The sequence below is a fragment of the Empidonax traillii genome, unplaced genomic scaffold (assembly GCF_003031625.1).
Source record: "Empidonax traillii isolate 1590-97213 ecotype Southwest subspecies unplaced genomic scaffold, ASM303162v1 scaffold169:size887049, whole genome shotgun sequence".
NCBI classification, from domain to species: domain Eukaryota; kingdom Metazoa; phylum Chordata; class Aves; order Passeriformes; family Tyrannidae; genus Empidonax; species Empidonax traillii.
Genome location: NW_020955362.1, coordinates 792,064 through 814,796, shown reverse-complemented (window position 1 = coordinate 814,796; position 22,733 = coordinate 792,064). Strand labels below are relative to the sequence as shown.

The 22,733-nt window shown below is 36.8% G+C and overlaps 1 protein-coding gene across 1 annotated transcript in view; it reads left to right on the top strand.

Annotated features, from left to right (window-relative positions):
• Positions 1-22,733, top strand: part of ITGBL1 (integrin subunit beta like 1) — an 83,248-nt gene that overhangs the window by 45,345 nt on the left and 15,170 nt on the right. The window contains exon 6 of the mRNA XM_027885647.1: positions 17,718-17,834. Within this exon, the coding sequence (XP_027741448.1) occupies positions 17,718-17,834 (117 nt within the window). The remainder of the gene's footprint in view (positions 1-17,717; positions 17,835-22,733) is intronic.

Below are 22,733 nucleotides of genomic sequence, written 5' to 3'. Positions count from 1 at the left end.
CACCTTTGGAGTCATTTAAAACCAAACTGAACACAGACCTGGGCAAATACCTTAGGTCATTCTCTGCTGAAAAGAAGGATTAGACTAGATGATCTCCAGGCGTGCCCTCCCACTTCAGCTATCCTGTGATCCCTGTTGATGGCTCTGTGATTTAGATTAGTTGAAAAGACTTTCCTACAAGGGCACATTAATCTCTTGAATTTTGCGGTATCACTTCACGGCAACAGTTTCATTTTTCCATCAATATAAATGAATTAATTAAAGATTAAGTACTGCAGTCCCTTAGGATTAGCATACTTGGTCCATCTCTTTACTGATTTGAGATGGTGTGAATTCATTTTAATAGGCTAATACTGAAGAGCAATGTTCATGTATTTCAATGAAAAGGTACAGCTAAGACACTCCTCAGTGGATGTATCTCTCTGGTTTATGTATCTATATAGATATTGCTGTTAATTTATCTTTTGTTGTGTTTCCTTTTTTACTTGTGTAACAACTACATGAGAATTTGGAGAGTCACTCATAACTTCCCAGGAGCTCGTTCGCTTGCAACAGGCACTCATTATGACTGCCTGGCTTCCCTGGGAAGAGAGCATTGAAGGCAAGAGGAGAGAAAAAGCAGGGAATTCAGAGAGCTCCTCCTTCTAGTTTTCAGGTTTTGGAAGGATGTGTCCCTCACTGACTAGCTTACGGTTCACTTTTGGCTTTTTGCTGCCTAGTGGGGCTATCCTTTACTGAGATATTTGGAGGCACAGGTGTTATTAAATTTCAGTTTATTTTCTTTAAGAATCTATATGCACAAGACAAATATATGAGCTTCCACGCAGCTTGAGTTCCAGACACATCTCTCTAGCTACCATGGATCTAATCAAGGTGTTTGTATGGTATGAGCAGCTATCTAGGAATTAGTAAGATTCTTCAGACAAATATATAATTTCATTAGGAATATAGGTCATGAATGAGCACAGAACTCTTCATTATTGCTAAGAGTTTGTCCATAGAGTCTTCTACAGAAAGTCCTGAGTTTGTGTTTCATAGCGTTGGCCATGCCATGCAAGACAGAGCTTCAGAGATGAAACCACATTAGTGTAGCAACATGCTTGAGTTATTGAATTCTGTTAAGCATCTGTATTCATGCTGATAATGTAACTTTGGATCCAGCTTTGTTTGGAAAGACTGTGCAGAACAATCCTTAGAGGTTGTATCTCCTTCCTAGCAGAAGCAGAAGGATGGGGTGAAGGCTGATTTGTAATTTCTTACCCTTTAGTGTAGATGCAACCAGTGGCTTGTTCTATGTGGAACTTTTTACAAGGGCATGCAGTGATAGGGCAAGGGGGAATGGCTTTAAACAGAAATATAGTCGGTTTAAACTGGATATTAGGAAGAATTTCTTTACTGTGAGAATGGTAAGGCGCTGGAGTTACCCAGAGGGGCTTTGTGTGCCCCATCCCTGGAAGTGTTCAAGGCCAGGCTGGGCAGATATTTGAGAAAACTGGTCAAGTGGAAAGTGTTCCTGCCCATGGAAGGAGGGTTGGAACTAGATAGTCTTTAAGGTCCTTTCCAACCCAAAACATTCTGTGATTCTATGAAATATGAAACTGTACTGTTTGACTTATGACAGCATTTCATGATATTGTAGATCTGTGTTGCATACGCTACTCTATCTGCCATTCCAAATTTCCCTCCATTTGGAAACTATTTCAATTTGACAGTTTTAAGTGGTGGGGAGGTTAATTTCCCTAGAATTATTTTGATCTTCAGTGTCATAAGTCATGTGATCATGTAATTTTGATACAGCTTGCTGTGAAACCTCCACATTTCTTACTTTTGCCTTTAAGAAGCACTTGCATGCATGTGGTCTTGCATGGATTTTATGTATAGAAAATAGCTGTATCCATCTGTACAATTTTTCAGATCAAAGTCTTTTAGGGGAAAAATGCCTATGAAAATAATTGCATTTGGAATATAGAATCAGAAGCATGGAATCTGACTACTTTGGGTTGGAAGGGACCTCTAAAGGACATTTAGTCCAACCCCCTTGCAATGAGCAGGAACTTCTTCAACCTGTTCCAATGTTTCATCACCCTCATAATAAAAAATGTCTTCCTTATACCTATTCTTGTAGTTTAAAACCAATTGCCCTGTCCTATCAAAATGTTACACTTGGCTTGTGTCTTGACATTTGAGTTGGGGATTGTTTGGTTTTGTGTGCTGATTTTATTGGTCTTTTGAACACTGAACGTCTCCTCAGCAGTGGTGGCTTTTTTAGGGTAAGTCTGAGTTGTCTTTCAGTTAGATACTAAAAGTGAGCTGGAGTTCTGTGTATGATTTTATACTTATTTCTTATACTGCATAAACTATTCGGTTTGTGAATAGTTTTCCCTTGTGTCGTGAAACTTCTTGGGAAAATACATTTCTTTTTCATTAATTGCAGCTGTAAATAAAGTAGTGGAGAAACTCATAGAGATGGGTGTAATGTTTCCTGTTGTGATCTTTCAGACAGGATGGATGAATGAGTCATTCATTTAAGTAGCAGGGATGATAATGAAGGCTTCAAGGAAGATATTAAATTCTGTCATTGTGATCTGCCTGTGCTCAGACTCCAGATCCTGAAAGCGACAATCCCAGACTGTCCAGGTCTGCTGAAACACAGTCTATCCTGGCAGTTGCCTGCTGCTGCCTTGCCTGTTGACCCCTTTTACCATCAAAAATTCTGAAAGCTAGACCATTACTGTGCAAAGTGGAGAGCCCTGACGTCTCTGGCAGCGATGTTGAAATGCTGGGGAGAAAGCAGGGCTGCTGCTCTTGGAAAGGAAATAGAGAGTGACTAACTTTTTAAAATAAATGCTTCAGTTCTGTAAGCGTGTGCACTGCAAGAGTTTTGATGTGTTTTGTATGCTACTGATGTTATAGTACATGTGGTTGTTGCTTGTTTTCAGCCGACGTCTTCACTGCTCTTTTTCCTCTCACAACTGAGTATCAGTTTTTGCCCTTGTCTTATCTACAGTTTCCACCCCCTGTAACTTATGCCTCCCACTATTTCTCACAGAAAAATAATGAGTTCTGGTAATTATTTTCCCTATTTTTTCCCATCCCTTTAGCCACAAGCCTCACTAGCCTCCCAATCTCCGGAGAGGGAAATGAAAATAACAACAAAATTAGTAATTCTTCTGTGGCAGCCTCTTATTTGCTGCTGTCAGTACTCTGCCATAACTCAAGTTCCTGGGGAGAAGGGTTAAAATCCAAGCAGTTGTTAGAACGTTACATCTTCCTGCACAGGAATTTAATAACACACCAGTCTTTCAGTTGCATGGAGCTACTGAGAGGAGGCTTAAAAACAATTTTCTTATACCTATATTAATAAAGAGGAACCAAACCACTTTCTATTATGAAATAAATACTCTTTAGATCATTACTGTTTGCTGTTATAAAAAAAACCAAACCAAACCAAACAAAACACTTTATTAGCCTAAACAATAGATTTATAAAATGAATTGCTTTTAAGCATAGAATTCAAACTGTTTCTTTTATATGTCTGAGTAATTTCGAGTACTTTTCTCTATAACAACAGCAAAAGGAGATCTTACATTCATGCTGTATTTAAAGCCATTTTGACAAATTTAAAAGGGTAATACCAGGCACATTTTGTTTCTCTAATAAAATGTTTATGGAAAGTGTGGAATGCTCTGTCTAGGCCTCATTTCCAGCTGAAATCAGATATGACAGAGACTGTCGAACTCACTGTGTTCAATCTGTTTGGCAGTAGTTTGAGAGGGGAGATGTTCAGGTTTTTTCTTATTTGCTAAACAGAACTCCGACATTTCCTGGAAAAGGGCTGGGATGAATTTTTGATAGCCTGTAAAAATCCATAAGAGCAAACATGACTTTACTACTAATTCATGGTATTCTAAAATCCAAGATGGCATTCCGATGCTGGAACAATGTTTCTCACCACTGGGATTTGCCTCTTGTCTCTTCTTTCATATCACTTCAGTCCCTCACAATGAAAACAATGCTTCTTTACACATGTTCCAAAGCTTCCTGGTTCATCTTCAGTGCTTTTTGTAGATATACAGATCCAGGTCCAAGCTTAACAGCTAAGTCTGGCTCCAAGACAGCCATCTGCTCCATCTTGCAAGGCATGGGGAGTTGTGGATTTTTTTCATAACACGACTTCGCATGCTGACTGCTTTTAATACACTGGTTGCTAGTGCTCTTCTTCTTAGGTGTTGTAATCCTGCTTCTTCCTTGTAGACAAGTAGGTGGATTGCTAATGAAGGTGCAACCACGCACTGTGATCCTGAATGCCCTCTCTAATTATAACAAGTAAGCAAATAGTAACAGTAATTTTTAATGAAAGGAAGATATAGTTTGATTAGACAGCCAAATGGGAACACTTTTTCTAGCTCTCTAATTGTGCCACCATGCTTCCCATGTGTTGTGTCCACCACTCAGTCATTATGAGCCATGGTGGTTCAGAGGTGGTTTGGGGCCAGTGTATAAGTAGTAAGGTGGTTATAGCAGTGATAGAAAAATTCATCTCAGACAGGAAAAATAAGCTGAACCATGGTGGTGCAGGAAATAGTGTTTCTTCCAGTAGACTCAACAGTCTGTACAGTGATACACTGCTTCATAGTTCAGCAAGGTGAACGTCTTGATTAATCTGAGCTGTCTTCCTGTGGAAATGGGGTCTGATTATTTATTATTATGGAAAATGTGTTGGCTCTTTCCATAGATAAGTAATTTTGGCTTGGACAGGATTTCATTTGCTTTTAGAGGACAATATAACATTTCTTTCTCTTCACACCGCTGCTTGACATAGCTGTTGTGTATAATTCTCCTTTAATGACACTTTTCTTCAAACTGGAAAAATTTTCCTGGGAACACCTGGGTTTCCCTTTGCTGGAGCATGTTCCTTGGAATTACTCATCCTCACTCCTTTGGCATGCCTTTGTATTTTTGAGATTAATTTGACTCATTTTGCTGAGTGGGTGTCACAGGTTCTCCTTATTTTGTTCTTTTGTTTGTCAGATCATTTCACATTCTATTTTCTCACCATCACTCACTTATTTTTCTGTGAGCTCTTATGCTTACCTGCCTCTCTCGTCTGTTCCTTAGCAATAAGAGCAGACCTAATACTCTCTACAACTACCTGAAAGGAGGTTGTAGTGAGGTGGGAGTTGGTCTCTTCTCCCAAGTAACAAGTTACAGGATGAGAGGAAGTGGCCTCTGGTCAGGCAGTGGAACAAGCTGCCCAAGGAAATGGTTGAGTCACCATTCTTGGAAGTATTTAAAAGACATATAGCTATTGCACTTAGGGACATGTTTTAGTGGTGGACTCTGCAGTGCTGAGTTAATGGCTAGACTCTTAAGGGTATTTTCCAACCTAAATGATTCTGTGATTCTGTGATTTGCTGGCATCTTTGCTTTTCTTTCCTTGCAGTTCACATTTGAATTTCTTGGGGTGTTTGGAGCACTCCAAACTTATCTTCAAGCTTTATTCTTTATTACTGGTTTTGCTTTTGTGTCCTAACTTCATGGTCGGAAGTTTTCTGTTCTTTTCATCTAAGAATGTGCTGTCAAAATCTTTTTTTTTTTTTTCCCAGATTTACAAGTTTTCAGTATATCTGGCCTTAGCTATTCTCTCATATAATTTCATTACTCACCCAAATTTTGCCTTCATCCTCATCTGTGCCTTTAAACTTCAGTCGTTATTTCTTTGGTGGAACCTGTTAGATTACATTTCTTACAGGTACATATTCCAGAGAATGCTTAACGTAATGTAACTAGTTGTTGTAATGGTTTTCTCTGTTCATCATGTTCTATCTTCTGCTGCCTTGGCAACCATTTGGATAGTTTTTCCTTTAAACACAAGAGCATTCCCTAAATAATGAGAAAAAGCTCCCAGAAACCTCTCACACCTCTAAATTCATGTGAAATCTCCACTGCGTTTCTGCTTTGTTGACTTTCTCTGTTTTACCAATGAGCTTTTGTTAAAGCTAAAAAAGTACTACAATTAACTTTTGTAGGGTCGATTCCACAAACCTGGTTTATGTTTCTTAGTTGAGTTCTTTCTCTCCTCTCTGCTGGAATAACCTTGCTCTAAAGTTGCCAAGAACTGTTCCTAAATGTCTGGAGTGGGTAGGGAGTTGCATCTGCGTTCAGATTTCTGTAATAGTGATTACTATCTCTGGGAACAGTATGTTCTCCATACATTCATTAGTGGGAAATAGGCGGTTTTAGCTTGCAATTTAGTGGACCTGTTTAGAAGTAGTACTTTGGGAACGCCGATTGCTACAGCAAGCGGCTTTGATGCATTCTTTCTCTACCTAGAAAGATAAAATCACTCAGAGTTCACTCAATAGGCCCAGATTTCTCCTCTCAGCTGATCTTTTGCTTAGCAGATTTTTTTTTGCTAGAAACTGTTGCAGTGAACATTGCTTTTTCCTTGAAAGATTACATTTTTTTTTTAGCCAGCAATCTCATTTCGGATGAAGTTTTAAATATTTAATAAAGCAATTTGTCTGTAGAAAGCACTATTTGCATTGTCTTTGTGTTTTACTTGATGACTGAGAAGACTGACAAAGCAGTATTTTGTGAAATATCTATACTTATTTCCAAAACAGAAGAGGGTAGTTGTTTTCAATTTTGTGTAGAATTCCCTACAGTACTTATCAGGCTTTACAGTCTTAACATTTTTAATCAGTTGTAAAAGATCCTCTTACTCTCTGATTTATATAATAGACCTTAGCTTTTCTATTTTTGCTTCATTTGACTTCAGAATGTTTCCAATGCTATAAAAAAATTGACATTTTGGTAATCTTATTTTCATCTTAAATTTTCCCATGGATCAATGTTTACAATATTATCACTTTTTAAACAGTGACTTTTAAAAACAGAAAAGATTAGATAGATTCTTAAAACAAAAGCGATACAATATTTAATATTAAGCATATTACTGACATTTTTTACTCAAAATCTTATTGACTAAAGTTTTCAAGAGATTGGTCATGTGTTTTGAGTTCTCCACCTGCTGGAGAGCTTTTGGAGTTTTCTGGGGACTCTTTCTTCTCTCTCCTTCCCTCTTATAAAAGAGGAATTATGGGAAGTATTGCAAGTTATATAAAACTTCCCTGGCATTCCCAGAGGTCCATCTTGTGGGGTAGCCTAGTTGTTCCTGCACTAATGTGAAACATATTTTCTTTATTCCTACTACTCATTCAGTTTCAAGTACCTCTTTTGCCTATCACTGGTGTTTCCTCTTATCCTATCCAATGGGTGACACGGAGCAAGGATTGAGGCTCTTCCAGACAAATCACCATTTTCAGTAGGCTGCCCCACTGAGAACAGACACAGCGTAGCTGGTGACAAGGTGGGTCAGGACTGAAAGCAGGAAGTATAGAAGAGGAGGGTGGCTGCACAACGAGACTGCTGCGTTTTGTGTCTACAACTTAAGCACACGTATAAATTTCTGGCAAAACAAAAATCTGTCAAAACGAAGGTCAGTTCAGAAATCTTGGCAGGAACACGTCCTATTACACAGTGATCCTTCTAGAAATTTTGGGGCTAATTCACACTATAAACCTGATTTCTTGCTCTCAGAACTAGCAAGAATATTAAGGTATAGGCATTTGTTTTGGTATTGGCTTCTTCATAACATCTGCTTGAGTTAAAAAGCAAAATAAAATGCCTACATTTTAGTGTTTCAGAGCACTGTTGTGTTTGTCAAGAAGGTTTGGAGACTGATCTGAAATCCAGATTTCAATCCAAATTTTCTGTGGCAGAGATAGGGGAGCCCTCACTGGTAGGCTTTGATGACTTGTTGCACATAGTTCAACTAGCTTGAAAACTGCCATCACTAATTGCTGGGTTTTATTCAGGTCATCCGAACAGGTGGCTGACTATAAATACATGCAGCTCCTAATTATACCTGTTCTCTCTGCCTCAGTCTTACCAGTGTCCTTATCAGTGCATGGGGTTCTCTCAAGACAGGTACTTAAAGAGAGTGTTAGTTCCAAGGACTTTAAACAAGTACACATCTGTAGAGCGATACATGATATGCCTGGCTAGTCCTTTGATAACTCTTGGGTCACTGGTTTGTTGTTGCTATGCATTTGTGTGATGGTTCAGACTTGGCTCCCTGCCAAATGCCCAAAGCCCAGTAGCAACCTCCCCCCCCTTCCCCTTTCCTTCTTCCCCCAGGGCAAAGGAAAAAAAAAACTATGCAAATTGAAGAACCCGAAATAATCAAGCTAGTTATACAAAAAATATATTTTATGTATATTACAGTTAAGATGCTATGTACAGAGCAAAAGGGAATCCAAACACCCCCCGAAGGAATAGGGAAAGGGGAAAAGGAACAAAAGGGAGCAAAAAAAGGACACCGAGCAGATATATGCAATCAAACCCGAGAATTAGTAAAATAACTAGTAAAACAAATCTCACCACATACCTTAGAAAAAACCAGGATTGACACACACACGGCCAGCACTCCCCAAGCCTCCATGTGGCAGGTCAATGGATGCTGCAGGCCTCAGCCTTAGATAAGTGAGACCAACGCAGGGACCCACTGTTCCCGAACTTTGGCGGAAGAGAAGAAGAACGAAGGCCTCTCCTCCCTTCTTATTTATACCTCGATTTACATAAAAATCGTATGGAATACTGGGAACACTGCCCCTTCCTTAGTTACAACCTGATCACCAAGGAAGGCCTGGATTAAAACTACCACAACTTGTCTTGAAATCTGTAACTCAGGGTTACCTGCAGCAAAGAATTTACGACGAATACTTGAAATCATTCAGTGGGGAAATAAAGGATTGTGTTGTTTTCGAAACACAAAGTTTGCATTTAAAAATCTGTTAGTCCTTCATTCAAAGTGATTCAAAAGCTGTTATTTCTTCATTCCATATTACACACTTTTCCTCAAAGCCAGCCTTTTTGGGTGCCAGGAAAAAACATTATTTCTCAGATGCCATTAAAACTGGGGAAAAGATTTTAAGAGCTGTGAGGCACTGTCTCTATGACAGATTAAATAGAGAGCCTTGTAACGAGAGGCTAGTGCACAGTCTGTCCAATTGGCAACAGAAAACGAAAAATTTACTTAAAGAGTGAAGGGTTAGAGCATTTTAACTTGGAATAACTCAATAGATGATGCAGTTGCTAGGTAATGACTTTCTTTTCTGCAAAAAGTCTCTAGGTGAAAGCTAATCAAGGTAGATACAGTGTGATGTAATTTGTTGCCATGGTTTCTGAACTTAGCAGTCTGCAAATAATATTGATGGTTGCTAAGCAGTTGAATATTTTCATATTGTTGTTTTGCCATTATAAAGCTCTTTAATATTAGCTAAAGCTTCAAAGAGCAGAGTACTTAAGAGTTTAAATGTTTTAATAGATAGGCTTCTATTATAACCCTAAAATATCTTGAATTTTACTACCTAATAAACAACAGGCATCAGGAGGATGTGAACAAGGTTAACATTTTGATGATTAAATTTCCACAAAACAGTTGACATTTTCTAGTAAATTAATCTGCAAATTAAATATCTCTGTGGAATTAGTGCTATGACTCATTACGTGGTAGATCATACTAAAAAAAAAAAAAAAGGGGTAAGCAGTCAGTCCTACGAATGATAAGGCAGTCAAATGTATAAAGCTCTAAATGTCTCAAAAACCATCATGGCTTCTTGAACAATGGCTTTGTGTTTCATATATATTTCACTGTTGGATTGTGCCTCTTTATTAGGCTTGGCTTTGACTAGAAAATATTTTATAGCAGTTAATGCTAATCATCAAAGAGTTGGACAGGCTGAAAGGGAAAGGAGACTTATTTTTCCTGATAGTTGTCAAGATGAAGGGAAAGCATTTCCAGGTCAGATCCTTTAAATCAAACATAACTTCATTTCTAACATTTTATGGAGAAGATGATAGTTTTAGTAGAATGTTGTGTATCCTTTGCTTGATTTATTGGCATCTCTTTACAGTAGTTTTTCATGATAGTTTGAGTTATTGAAAGCATTTTGGAGGGAAAAAATGAAAAGAGATAAGGAGAGGAAAAGCAGTTAAAAATCAGATGATGGCTTGCTGAATTCTAGGATTTGTACATCTTGGGTGACATTTACCATGGTGTCTACTTTTTCTCTTTTTCCCCATGTATTCCTTCTCCTCCTCTTCAATTTCCACTGTTCTCTGCCTTAACCACACATCTCTTTACAAAGTGTTTTGCCACCTTCTTTCTCGTCGTCTTCACACATCTCTCCTTTGTGTGGTGACATTGACTATCACCTTTCTTTTGAACAGAGAAGTAATTGCCTTCATAGTCCTACTTGTCTCCTTAATATAGTGAGTGAATTGTCAAGGATGCATCCCTAATGGGAGAACCTGAGGAAGATGTCACCAGGAAAAGCGATGCATACAACTAAAATCCTGCTCCTGAAAAGTGTGTAGGAGTGTTCTTAATGACTCCTCTGCTGGAACTCCTCTAGAAATTCCCTGCTGGCCAGGCAGAAACACAATAGCAGCCTTCAAGGAGTGTATCCTCAAAGCAGTGCTACTGAGAGCAGGCAGATGGAGGAGACATGTCAGCTCCATGATGATTGCAGGTATCATGTTAACAATCTGAAAAGGATACTAGCAGTGCAGCAGTGCTTCTTACCCAAATGTTTAAAAAGTGGAAGGAGGGAAAAAAAAAAAAAAAAGGCAGCCTGAAAAAGGAGATACAAATCAGTAGTGCTGATCAGCAGGAGCTTTAAATGACTATCTGATGCTAAATCTGTAAAGTGGTGCCATCGAGTGGAATTATCTAAAGAAGTATTTCACTCTAAGGCTGTCACAAAGAAAAAGCATTTACTTCAGATGCCATATGCCAACTGTGCAATCAGGCTTCCAGTCATACATGGTGTGTGTTCTAAGGCTGACGGGCAAGTTTCAGCCACTTGTAATTGCTCTCGCATAACACTTGCTTTTACGATACTAGATATTTGATTGCTTGTGCTATTGTGAGAGCTTTGTTGTTTGGGACAACATACTTTTATTTCTTGAGATTTTTTTCATCTTAGGGTTATTTCTTTTTTGTGTTTTGGAGTGTTTTTTCCCCCTTAAGAAAAAACTATGTTGTCAGACCATTTTTTATTCTTTCAAATCATAAAGCAATTAAGTCTATAAAAGATTAAAAGAAATGTACCTTTTCTGTCTGAAAAAATACCCACACACCTCATTATATGATGGACAACTTGGTATTTTGTACTAGTGAACAACTTCGTAAAACATACATACAATAGTGGAAAGTCTTAGTCAGCTTTAACAAAATAATTTCCTAATTTGTCAGTTTCTGTTGTGGCCAAATATTTGCACCAACAGCCTTTGCAAGACACTGAGTGTAGCTGATAAGTGGACATGGAAGTTTAAGTTCCCTGTTCTAGAAGAAAAGGATAAGAGAAGCTGTACACATAAAATCTCCAGAGCCACCGTGACATCACTGCATTGCACACACCTGTAAAGCCTTTCAAACTGTTCCCAACCCCTTTACATGGGACTTTGATGTTCCATGTAATACTGGTTGGCCCCATGTCACTGAAAGCTTAGCACAGGTTTGGAATAGGTTTTCAAAGTGTGATATGGAAATTATAATAAAAACAGGTGTAACAGTAAAAGTATTTAGTGAAAGTACCCTGGCCTTTGAAGTCACATATGGGCCCAAGGTGAGATAATGCAACATGGAACAAATTTTATCAACTATAGCTACAGGTCTTCGAAGTGTATGATATAGTTACATGATAATAGGTGAATACAGTTATTTCAGCCCTGTTGATTGTGCTGAATGTAGTAGACAATGCAGTTATTGCAGTTGAGAGGTGACTAGAAAGACTAAGAAGAATACAGATATTTAACCCAATTAGATGCTTCAGCTACTGTTGACGTTATTAAATAAAAATCTCAGAACTTGATGCTTCAAGTTGCTTCAGAGTATAAAATTCTTAAAAAAAGTAGTACAAAAATCACAAGTTTGGAAATTATTGTAGATTTATTAAAGCAATTTTCATTTCATTTTATGTCTGTATGATTCAGCTAAGCTCTTCTCTGGAGCTTTTATATCTTTACTTGAGGTCTTGGGTCAGTCATGCTGCAAATAACCTCTTTTTATGAGTAACTCAAGGCGTATTTTCTTTCTATATACTGATCTAGAAACAGAAAGTTAGTTCGCAATACAAATCCAAACAAGTAGTTGTTCTTTTAATAATTGCAGAATGTTTTTTTCTTATGTATGAGGAAATAAATGCACAATATTTTTTTCACAGTGTACTGCAGGAAAACAAAAAAGGTTTGTTGCTTGAACATTCTGGAAAATGAACATTCTGTGGAAAAAACAATTTTCACTCAATTTTCAAAAAATCTTCACAAAAACAAGCCCTCCACCCCAAACCTGCAACAGCCTATTAGAGAAATTCTGTACAGACTAAACAAGGAAATCCTTTGTGGTTCTTATAACATGTACTGATATAAGTTCATAGTGCTTTTTTAGAAGAGGAATTTTTTTTCCCAGCATAACTAAAGGCTACAGGTGACATTAGTCACATCTTGCTTGCCTAAAATCCGTGTAAGATTCTAATCCTCAGATTTTCATCATTTGGGTGAGATCAGTCAGATATTCATGTGTTTAAAGAGGTTTTAAGGATACTTTTGCAAATATTTAAGATGATTTCAAAGGTCCCCTTTTTCTGGCACCTCATAAACTATCCATCCAACCAGATCTAAGAATTACCAGGATTTTAAACACAAAGGATTCCCCTATGTAAAAGAAAGATTTTTTTTTTTTTTGTCTAGTCAGTACAATATTTTTATATGTTTTTTTTAAGCCATTCTATGTGTGGGAATTAATTCCAGGCAATTTTGGGAAAAGGACATGCAAAATACATGATGCATAACCACTGAGAAATCTGTAGTTGTCTTCTGTTTGAGCCTCTAAATTTCTCCACATTGATCAAGCCCAGCTGGAGTGTACTGTTCTTAACACCTCCAGCTGAGCAAGGCATGATGATATTGTCCACTCTGTTTTTGACAAACACTGCATTTTGTTTGTCCATTTTGTGGTACTGTTTATTCCTTTACTGGTCTTTTTTCTCTTCCATCACTTAATCAATGAATTTTCTGTTACCTTACCTGAAGCTGCTATATGGTATTCCCTCCTTCAGTCAAATCTGCTTCCCCTCACCCACTATGTCTACTGAAACTTTATGATCTTCTGTACAAATCTTTCCACACCCTTCACTGATTTGCCATTTCTGAACATTATTTTAAATCATTTTGTTCACATCCAGCATGAAATGAGTTCTGCTGGCAGAAAGACACAGCAGCTTTACTGAACGTGCTCAGGTTACTTGAGACTACTTGGTAACAAAGGAATTGCAATTTGTGATAGGCAATGCTTTCAGATGTTAAGCCTAGGAAAGCCACGGGGCAGAAAAGTCCTTCCTAAAGGCACATTACCTTCTGTTTATCATTGGCCTGGAACACTATCTTTCCGGGATAACAACGAACCTGCTTTGCTTTTAGCACAGTCTCAGTGCAATTTGGCACGGTATTCCTTACACATTAAAAAAAAAAAAAAAAAAAAAAGAAAAAAAAAAAAAGAAGTTTTATTTATTTGTTTTAATTTAGAAGATAAAAATTCAGCATCCTTCATAGAAAAATTCTTTATGCTGTAGACTTATAGATAGGAAAAGACAATGAAGTATATCTTATTATATTCAGTGTTTATTTTTACATTGAAAACTATTGCTATTTCTTGCTGATAATTTTGCCGGTAACAACAGGGTAAAAATGCTTTATTACACAAATTATATACTTCTAGCACAGTGTTTTAAAATGAAAATTACCTGCACAAAGGAGGCTTTCAGTCAGTCTGTGTAGGCAGCTGGAAATTGGTTTGAATGCATGCAGCTAATGGTCACAGCAATTTGCATGGGAGCAGGTTTAGTATAAATCTAGGCACTGTTTACTTTAGTCATGCTTTCATAAATATTAGACATGAGGAATGGAAAAATTCTATACTAAATAGTGAATAAAATCAAAAGGCATTTTTTAGAATTCTAGAGTCAATTATCTAATGAACTAATGTGTTTTGATGAGATATGGCACCTTAATTCCCTTTAAAAACAGAAAAAACCCCTAAGGCAATATTTTTTTCAATCTTCAAGTGCTAACACTTATTAGTAATAGTTTAATATTCCTCCTGACATCAATGGGAGGAAAAAGTGTGAGGAAATACTAAGACTGAAGGCAAATAAATGCCTTGTATAATTATTCTATTCTTAGAATATTGCATTACAATAAGTAGATTAAGCTTTTCAATGCTAATAGCTAAGACAACCTCCATCATAAAACTTCCTTCATCTGAAGCCATCAGATATGACATTTACTCTCTCTGTTTAGCTAGGAGGAGTGTTGTTATAAAATGTCTGAGGTCAACTGGTTTCTTTTTGCTCAAGTGTAGCTCTTGCACAGATGGTTGAGAAGGTGCAGAATATTATAGTAATCCTGTATTTAATTGTTTCTGTATGTCATGGAATTTAAAGAGAATTTAGAATGTGTTTGGCAGTAGCTTTCCCTACATAATCAGGTTGCTATGGTAAACCTATTATTCTATACAAAGAAAGAGCATGTTTGGTAAAGTGCTGATCTTTTTCAGTATAAATGTGAGCTTCAAATTACTTTTGAATGATTGAATTTGTTTGGTAAGTGTTCTATCACAATAACTAAGAGAAGAAGGCCACATAATAAGGTGTGGCTTCTGATATTTCAGTAGTAGATACATTCTATGTAGTTAGGTGTTCAGAATCAATAGAACATTAATTCTCAGTTAAACTATCTCCTCAGAGTGAGCCTACCTTACACAATCTAACCAAAATCTCAGTACTTTTGGAGGCAAAATATAATTTTGAAGCCAGTAAAAAGTTGCAATTATTAAGTGCCACCACTAAATTAATCTTATTTCTAGTGCTTATCTTGTAACATATGAAAAAGTAAAGGAATGATAAACTAATAACTTGTGTATCAATTTCAGCAGTCGTGTACTAAGCTACTATAACTGTATTTTGTATATTTAAAAGTAAAGAAATAGTTCAGAGAAACCAGAAATCCTTTTCTAGAGCACTTGCTGACTGAGGTTTTTGTCTATTTTCAAGACACTTTCAGTTCTGCTGACGTGTGCAGTCAGATGATCTAAACTATATTCTGAACTTAGATGGGAGCCAGGCAAAATAAAATATGGGGCACAGATATTAACAAGGAATTCAGGCTTTTTGAATATATGTATTTGTGCTTTGTTCATTAGCTGAGAAGACTGAGAAAGTAAGACCTAAATTACCTTTGAGCTTGTATCTCTTACCTGACAAAAATGTGCCCTATCTGTCTGGGAATGGGCATCCCTCCATTTTTCTGCTGGGGAAACTGTTGCACATTAAATAAAATGAATAAATATTACTTGCAGCAGAGACTGAGAGGAGCCTGTTCCTACTGCAGTGTAAGAGACCACTGGGCTCTCAGGTCATTCTGACTTATTAAATTAAGCATTACAGAAGATAATGCTTAATTACAGAACTTGCAGAATGCTTATTATAGGGCCTTCCTTTGCTCATTCCTCTGGAGGATTTTCCATCTCTGATGACTCCTCTCATCAAAAAAACTTTCGCTTGAACTGATTTGATTATCCTTCAGGCATCCTCTTATTATAGCAATAGTCACCCAGGATACCGTTGCTAAAGACTCTTTTTTGTTTATTTTATAGAGTTTTCACAAAGGGTGGGTCCTGTTCATCAGGTACTTCCCTGCCTATGGGTGAATGACTGTTCTTTGGGACACCATGATGTGACATATTTGTAAAAACAACCATGTTGTCTAAGATGGATGCATAGAAAGAGACTAAGAGAGCCCTAAATAGTGACAAATTAGACTCATTAAAATTCTCTGTATATTTAAGTACTAAGGATTTTTGTTTTTAATTTCTAAAGTACCTGTCCTTGACAAATATTTACAGCTAAGAGAATGCAGACAAATAACATCAATTTTTCTGCATACAATCATATCTTAATTTTTGACATGATTACTAAGCACAACTGTATTTAGTGATGTGGTAGATGCACTTCCTATAAGAAGCTTCTTTCTGGAATTAATATCCCCGTATTATTACCAATACATCACAGTTTTTAAACTATGTATATCATAAAGTTATCATGAAGTATTTGCTCTAATTCTCTTTATTAGCATGACTTTTTAAAAATTCTTGCACTTTATGTCCTTCTAGATTGAATCTTGGCATATAGAAAGTCAGCTCTAAAATGTATTTTAGGCTTGGAGCAGATATAAAATGAACTAAGAATTTTTTTCCATAAGTAATAAGATCCCCCATTACTCCAGCTTAATTAGACTATTAAAAGCAAACAAACAAACACCCAAGTAGAACCAAAACAAAACAAAATACGCCAAACAAATACAACAAATTTACTTTAGGAGAAAAAATATTAAGAATTATCTGCCCTTATGTTAACCTAAAAGTTTTTATTGTCACAAAACCTACAGTTAGAAAACCTTCACTAAGGTTTTCATTCAGTAAAATATTTCAGAAAGTGCTACAAGAATTTAGTGCAGTGTGTGGTTAACTGTCTGGTTACATAATGAAAGGCTGTGCTTGGAGAATTGTTTTTTAGTTTCTAGCAATATTTACTTCTGCTGTAAATTTGGGTTCAGTCAGTAGAGCAGTGGGCAGGCTCAGGTTGAGACTCACTGATGCTGTGGTTAAGTTAAATCAAGAAGAACAGACTTTTCTGCATCGTAATCCATGTCTCTGATGGCTCTTTTTAACACACAGTATTCTTTCCCATTAAATGTATTACTTTGGTCCATGGTTTGAGTCATATTTAGAACATTCTCACACCAGTATTGCATTAAAACAATTTAAAAACTTACAGAGGCAAACTCTTAGAAGTTAGGGCCAATGTTACCTGAAATGAGTTTGTCTCAGATATGTACAATGTAAGACTGTCCTTGATATTAATTTTTTTCATGCCTGACTATTTAGTACTTTCAGCTCTGAGGGTTTTGGAGTGGAAAATCTGTTGGAGCTTGGATAAACCCACTGTCCCTTTAAGCTCTGAGGAGCGCTTCTGTAAATAGGTTGATGGGAGACACTGAGAGAGGTTGTGCTTTTGACTTCTGTTTCCTGAGATCTAGACAAGAAAAATTATAGGCATTTTTGCTTTCAAAATGCTTGACAGAGTATTTGATGAATTATGTTTCTACGTGGAGAGTATCTTAGATAACCCTGTGCAGACACTAAATCTGATCATATTAATATTGGAGTTTCTGAGGTATGTGGTAAATATTTTAGATCAATTATAGAGGTTAATAATGCAGATAAGCACGCATCATAGCTCAGTTATACGAAGTTCAGGTATGAAAAGCATGCAATGCCAATGATTCCATCCTGTTGCTGTTTCCACTAAGATATAATAGTGACATATTGTCCTTCTGGTTGCCATGGAGGAGGAATAGCTTTGGTTTGCTATGTTTCTGTTTGGGTTTTTAAAATCATGTTTATGTGCATACTTAAATGAAGACAGAGTGACTTGTAGTTTGTCTTTGGGGGGTAGGGTGTAGAACAAATTTAGGTTTTCATTTAATTTATTTTACTTCACTGAAATCATAACTCTTGTTTATTCTCACAGGGAGATGTGAATGTGGCCAATGCACTTGTTTCCCTCCAGGAGACAACAGAGTTCATGGCAAAAACTGTGAATGTGATGATCGACAGTGTGAAAATGCAGAAGGAGATGTTTGTGGGGGTATGTGTTCACTAAATGAAAATAACAGCATAACATAAAATAACATAACTAAATCTTGACAGTTTATAACTTTCTGTTCCCCTTGATTTTATAACATAATGTCACTATAGAATATTGACATCATTGATTGTTAATAACAGATTACAGATTTTTGTAAGAAACAATCTCTAGAAATACTGAATATGTTAGTGTATATTTAAGACTTCAGAAACACTAACACTAAAGTCAATTAAATACAATTAGTGGCGTAAATGTAAGTGCTGTAGTATATCCAAATTCCATCAATGTCTATTAGAGAAGAATACAAACACTTGAAGAAGAACCAGAAATATTAGGTAATTTTACTTTGTGTTTGGTACAGCTGATGTTTCATTACATTGTAACATACCTAAAAGTATTAAGGATTAGAAAAATTTTAAATGTTTCATAGTCACTGACAGTGATATGCCTGTTTTCTAAAAAAGTTGTAAAATATATAGTGAAAGACTCTAAAATGCTTGAGAGACAGTGTCATAGTAATTGTAGATGCAGATGGTTTATTTTAATGTTGACCAAGAAAACCTCACTCAGGTAGTTTTAGATATGTAAATGTATATATGCCATATGGTACTTCAAAAGTAGGTTCAGTTAACTGCTCTCGTTCTAGATGTTACTGACTTATTTTTAAAATGATTCTTTGATTCTAAATATTCATAAAGTAGTTGGTATGAGCAATGACAAACTGTATTATATTCCTTATTTCTGTGTAAGAAGAAAACATACTGTTTCATGATCCTTGTGTACATTAACAATTTTGACTACAGAGAATATTTCTTCAAGGTGTCTTCCATGCAGAATGTAGACATATATAGAAAATTGTGATTTGAATATCTAAACAACCATAATAATAATTTATAATCTGGTAATATGAATGCCTAGGAAAAGAATAAGTTTGAAATTTAATTTTGTGTAAAGAACATAAAAGTGCAGAAAAGCACTGAAAAGCTGTGTCATATTTATTATAAACTAAATAGTTGGGAAACAAAATTCATTATCATCCATGCTTAAAAAAAAATCTCTTCTGTTAATATCACTCATATTTTACATTATTCAACAACATTGCTTCAATGTTCATATTGTTAATAATATTGCACATTTTGGAAAATACGGACAAGAATTCCATTCTTCATTCTTAGGAGAGATAAAGAGATAATTTTGATTTTTCGTGCTGGCTAGAGCACCTCACACTCAAATGAATAATCACCTCAATATCTGAGCCAGTGTCCAATTTTCTACTGTGCAGGAGACACTCTAGGTCACACTTTTACCTGAACAAAGTCTCTCAAGTCTAAACTGCTTTGTCCAGAGAGAACAGAAGAAATGAATGAATGAATTATTCTAAATCAAAATGTTTTAAGCTTATTTTCCTAATTTTGGAGCAACAAATGCAAAAGAGAGCCAGGTTATTTTCACAATATTGGTATTTAATTTCTTCTTCTATTATATTTGTAAATATAATTTTAGATCTTTACAGTTTATTCTAGATTTGGTTGTAATTTACTCCTTGAAGTATGTTCTTATGTTGTTGTTTTTGGATTATTTCATTATTTCTTTTGTTCTTTTACAGACAAGAAGTGGTTTCCCCTTCCTCTGGTTCTGTTTTCATGCCACAGAAATGTTTTCTCATTTGTGCTTTTTTGGTTCTTTCATATGAAGTGTGCTGAGATTCAAATTAATCATGCAGCTCTCTTCCATGCATCAGTTTTCCTTCTCTTGGCTGCTGGAGATCTGAAATGCTTCCTTCTCTCATTTATTCTCTCTCTCTCTCTCTTTCTTTCCTTAATGTTTTTTTTTTAATTCTTTTTACTTTTTCTTCTTTTTTTTTTTTTTTTTTGCTGCTGTCAGATCCCGAAACATTATTTTTTTGATCATCCAGTGTCCGTCTGTGCTTCTAATCCACCTACCTCAAGAGGCCACCCTACAACCCAATAACTTAGAGGTTTATTACACCTCTTACACTACTTAGGTAGAAGCACTAAGTACAGAAATGCTTATCTTCAGAGGGCCCCATCAATTGCAGCTTTCTGTTCACTCGCCATTTAGCAAGTGAGCTCCCCTCACCTTCTCTCACCTTCCCTCACCTTCAAACTCATAATATGAACCATTTACTCATTATGCATTTTCTGTCACTTCGTCTTTCCTGCCGTTTCATTGAAATGTCTGTTTCCATAGTTTGTGACCAAATGTAGGAATTTCTGTCACTGTTTTCCTTTTCAGATCATCAAGAGCCTCTGATATTACTGATAGCTTTCACTCTGCTCTTTAGTAATAATCAGATGTTTTTCTTAGCTATCCCTTTCTTTCTTGATAACATTTTGAACATTTCCTGTAGTATACCATAGTTCACCTATCTCCCTTTTTAGGATACTCTACCAATTTTAACCTTATTTTCTTTCTTCTTTTGCAACTTATCTATTCACAGATTTTCTCTCATTAATTTTGCACTAATAGCAAACACATCTCACTCTCCTCCTTTTGGGTTTGTCCACGCTTCTATCTCAGTCTGAACTTCTTGACACCTCTTGCTGACTGCTTATTTCTTCCTCTTTCCTCGTCCTCTTTTCATTGCTATTTTTCTACCCCTCTTGCTACCTAGGCAATCACTGTCAGTACATAAGCTCTTGATACTAAATCTGTCTTTGGAGCATTATAAGCTGGACTCTGTGAATGTGCAGGGTCTGATAGTGAGCGCTGAGTGCTGGTAAGCACAAAGAAGGAGGGCCAGTGTTTTCAGACTGAATGTGTGCTGAAATGAGAAGCATGAATGACAACCTAAATGATTTGAATAAGAATTGTTACTGGCTTCCTCTGACCATCAGAGATTGATTAATAGCTTGCTTTCCAGACCAGCTGCCCATGCAACAGTAGAAAGACATGAGGCGAAAGATATGATGAATTAGGGTACAACCAAGTAAGACCCTATTACCATGTTTCTGCATGATTGTAGTGAGTCATTCCCTTAAAAATTCATCTGTCCATCAGTGCAGTACCAGGAATAGAGACACTATGTCTCCACAAAGGCAGAGGTTGCAGGAGGACTCGGCATAGATTTCACTATAGCACTCTGCTATTAGAAATTGATTCATATAGTTATGGAATCACAGAATGATTTGGGTTGGAAGGGACCTTTAAAGATCATTTAGTCCAATCCCTCCCTGACATGGTCAGGGAACCTTTCACTAGATCAGGTTGGTCAGAACCCCATCCACCCTGGACTTGAACATTTTCAGGCATCTCTCAGAAATCTGTTCCAGTGTCTCAACATCCGAATCATAAAAAAATCTCTTCCTTATGTCCAAGATAAACTTACTATCTTTCAGTTTAAAATTAGTACCCCTTCTCCTGTCACTACAGACCTTGGAGCGTGTCTCTCTCTCTTTCTTATATTCCCCCTTTATAATACTGAAAGGGCACAGTAAGGTCTCCCCAGAGCCTTCCCTTCTCCAGGCTAAACAATCTCAACTCTCTCATCCATTCCTCATGAGAGAGGTGATCCATCCCTTTGACCCTTCTCTGGACCTCCTCCAACAGGTCCGTCCATGTTTTTCTTGTATTGGGGAACCCAGAGCTGGATGCATTACTTCAGCTGGGGTCTTGTCAGAGTGGAATGGGGGGGGAGACTCACCTTCCTTGGCCTGCTTTCCAGATCCTTCCTTTGTGTTCTCTTTCCTTTGTCTGGGCCTCTGTACAGAGACTTATTATGTGATAGCTGGAGGAGATGTCTCATGCAGCTTTTTTGAGATAGGTATGTTCCACCTAAAAGCCCGTTCTGCACAGTTCAGTTTTTTTCAATTATGTAAGATTTTTCCAGGTATATTGCAGTGCTGATCCAGTGCTGATCCACAGAAATATTTAACATCACATTTTCTTTGGCTTTACTTGGTTCTTTGAGTCTTTCATGTGCAAGTGAAGTGGTTTTGATGCACACGTATGACCAGAGAATGACAGGTTTGTCAACACAAGTTCTTTTGTGGCAAGGCTATGCCACTGATGTACACCAGGCTTGATATTTATTTGTCCTGTATCCTGGTAAGAGATACTTTTCTTTACCGTCTGAGGTTATGGCTGTGCTGCTCACTGCAGATGTGTCCTGAGCTTTCAAGTGTTATTTATTCCCCTACTGTGTCCGATCATGTTTTCGAGTGATACCATCATTGGCTGCTCCACCTCACTGGGTTGACTGCTGTCCCTTATGTTCTGTTCTCTTTTAGGATTGAGAGCAGGCAGACAACAAGAGCTCAGAACAACAGTAAAGATCAATTTGAAATTGATTTGATAATGCTCTTAACTTCATTCACTTTGATTTGTTCTCTGGACAATTATTGGCCTGGGTGTGAGTTCTTGTCATGGAAAAGTAGCAACCCTTAAAGGAATAAAACAAAAGCCCTTTTTGGTCCCCTGGATGCTACAAGTCCTGTAAGATTAAGCTGATTAAAAACTCTACAATAAAAGCAAACTCAACAAAAATAGAAAAAGTGGATTGAAGATCCACACAAATTCATCACTAGAACCACTAGCAAAGATTTAGACTCATAACAGGTAACTCATAACAAGCCTCTTGCATATTTCTAGGGATGCTTCAACTTTGTATTATGTAAGTATATCATTCTGTGCTTCAAATAGTGGGCCACCAATTAGAAAATCAGCTTTGATGAGACCTTTTAATGTTTACGTATAAATGTTTGCACTGTTCTCAACACTAAGAAACAACGAAGAGTCTGATCATCCTGGTAAACCAGTTCTTTGATTAGTTTTGGTAATGGAATCCCTTGAGAAGTCTGATTTCTTTATTTCCAAGTGAAAAAATCCACTTTGGTGACTTTTAAGCTGTTTGTTTTGGCCACAGCACGTCAAAATACA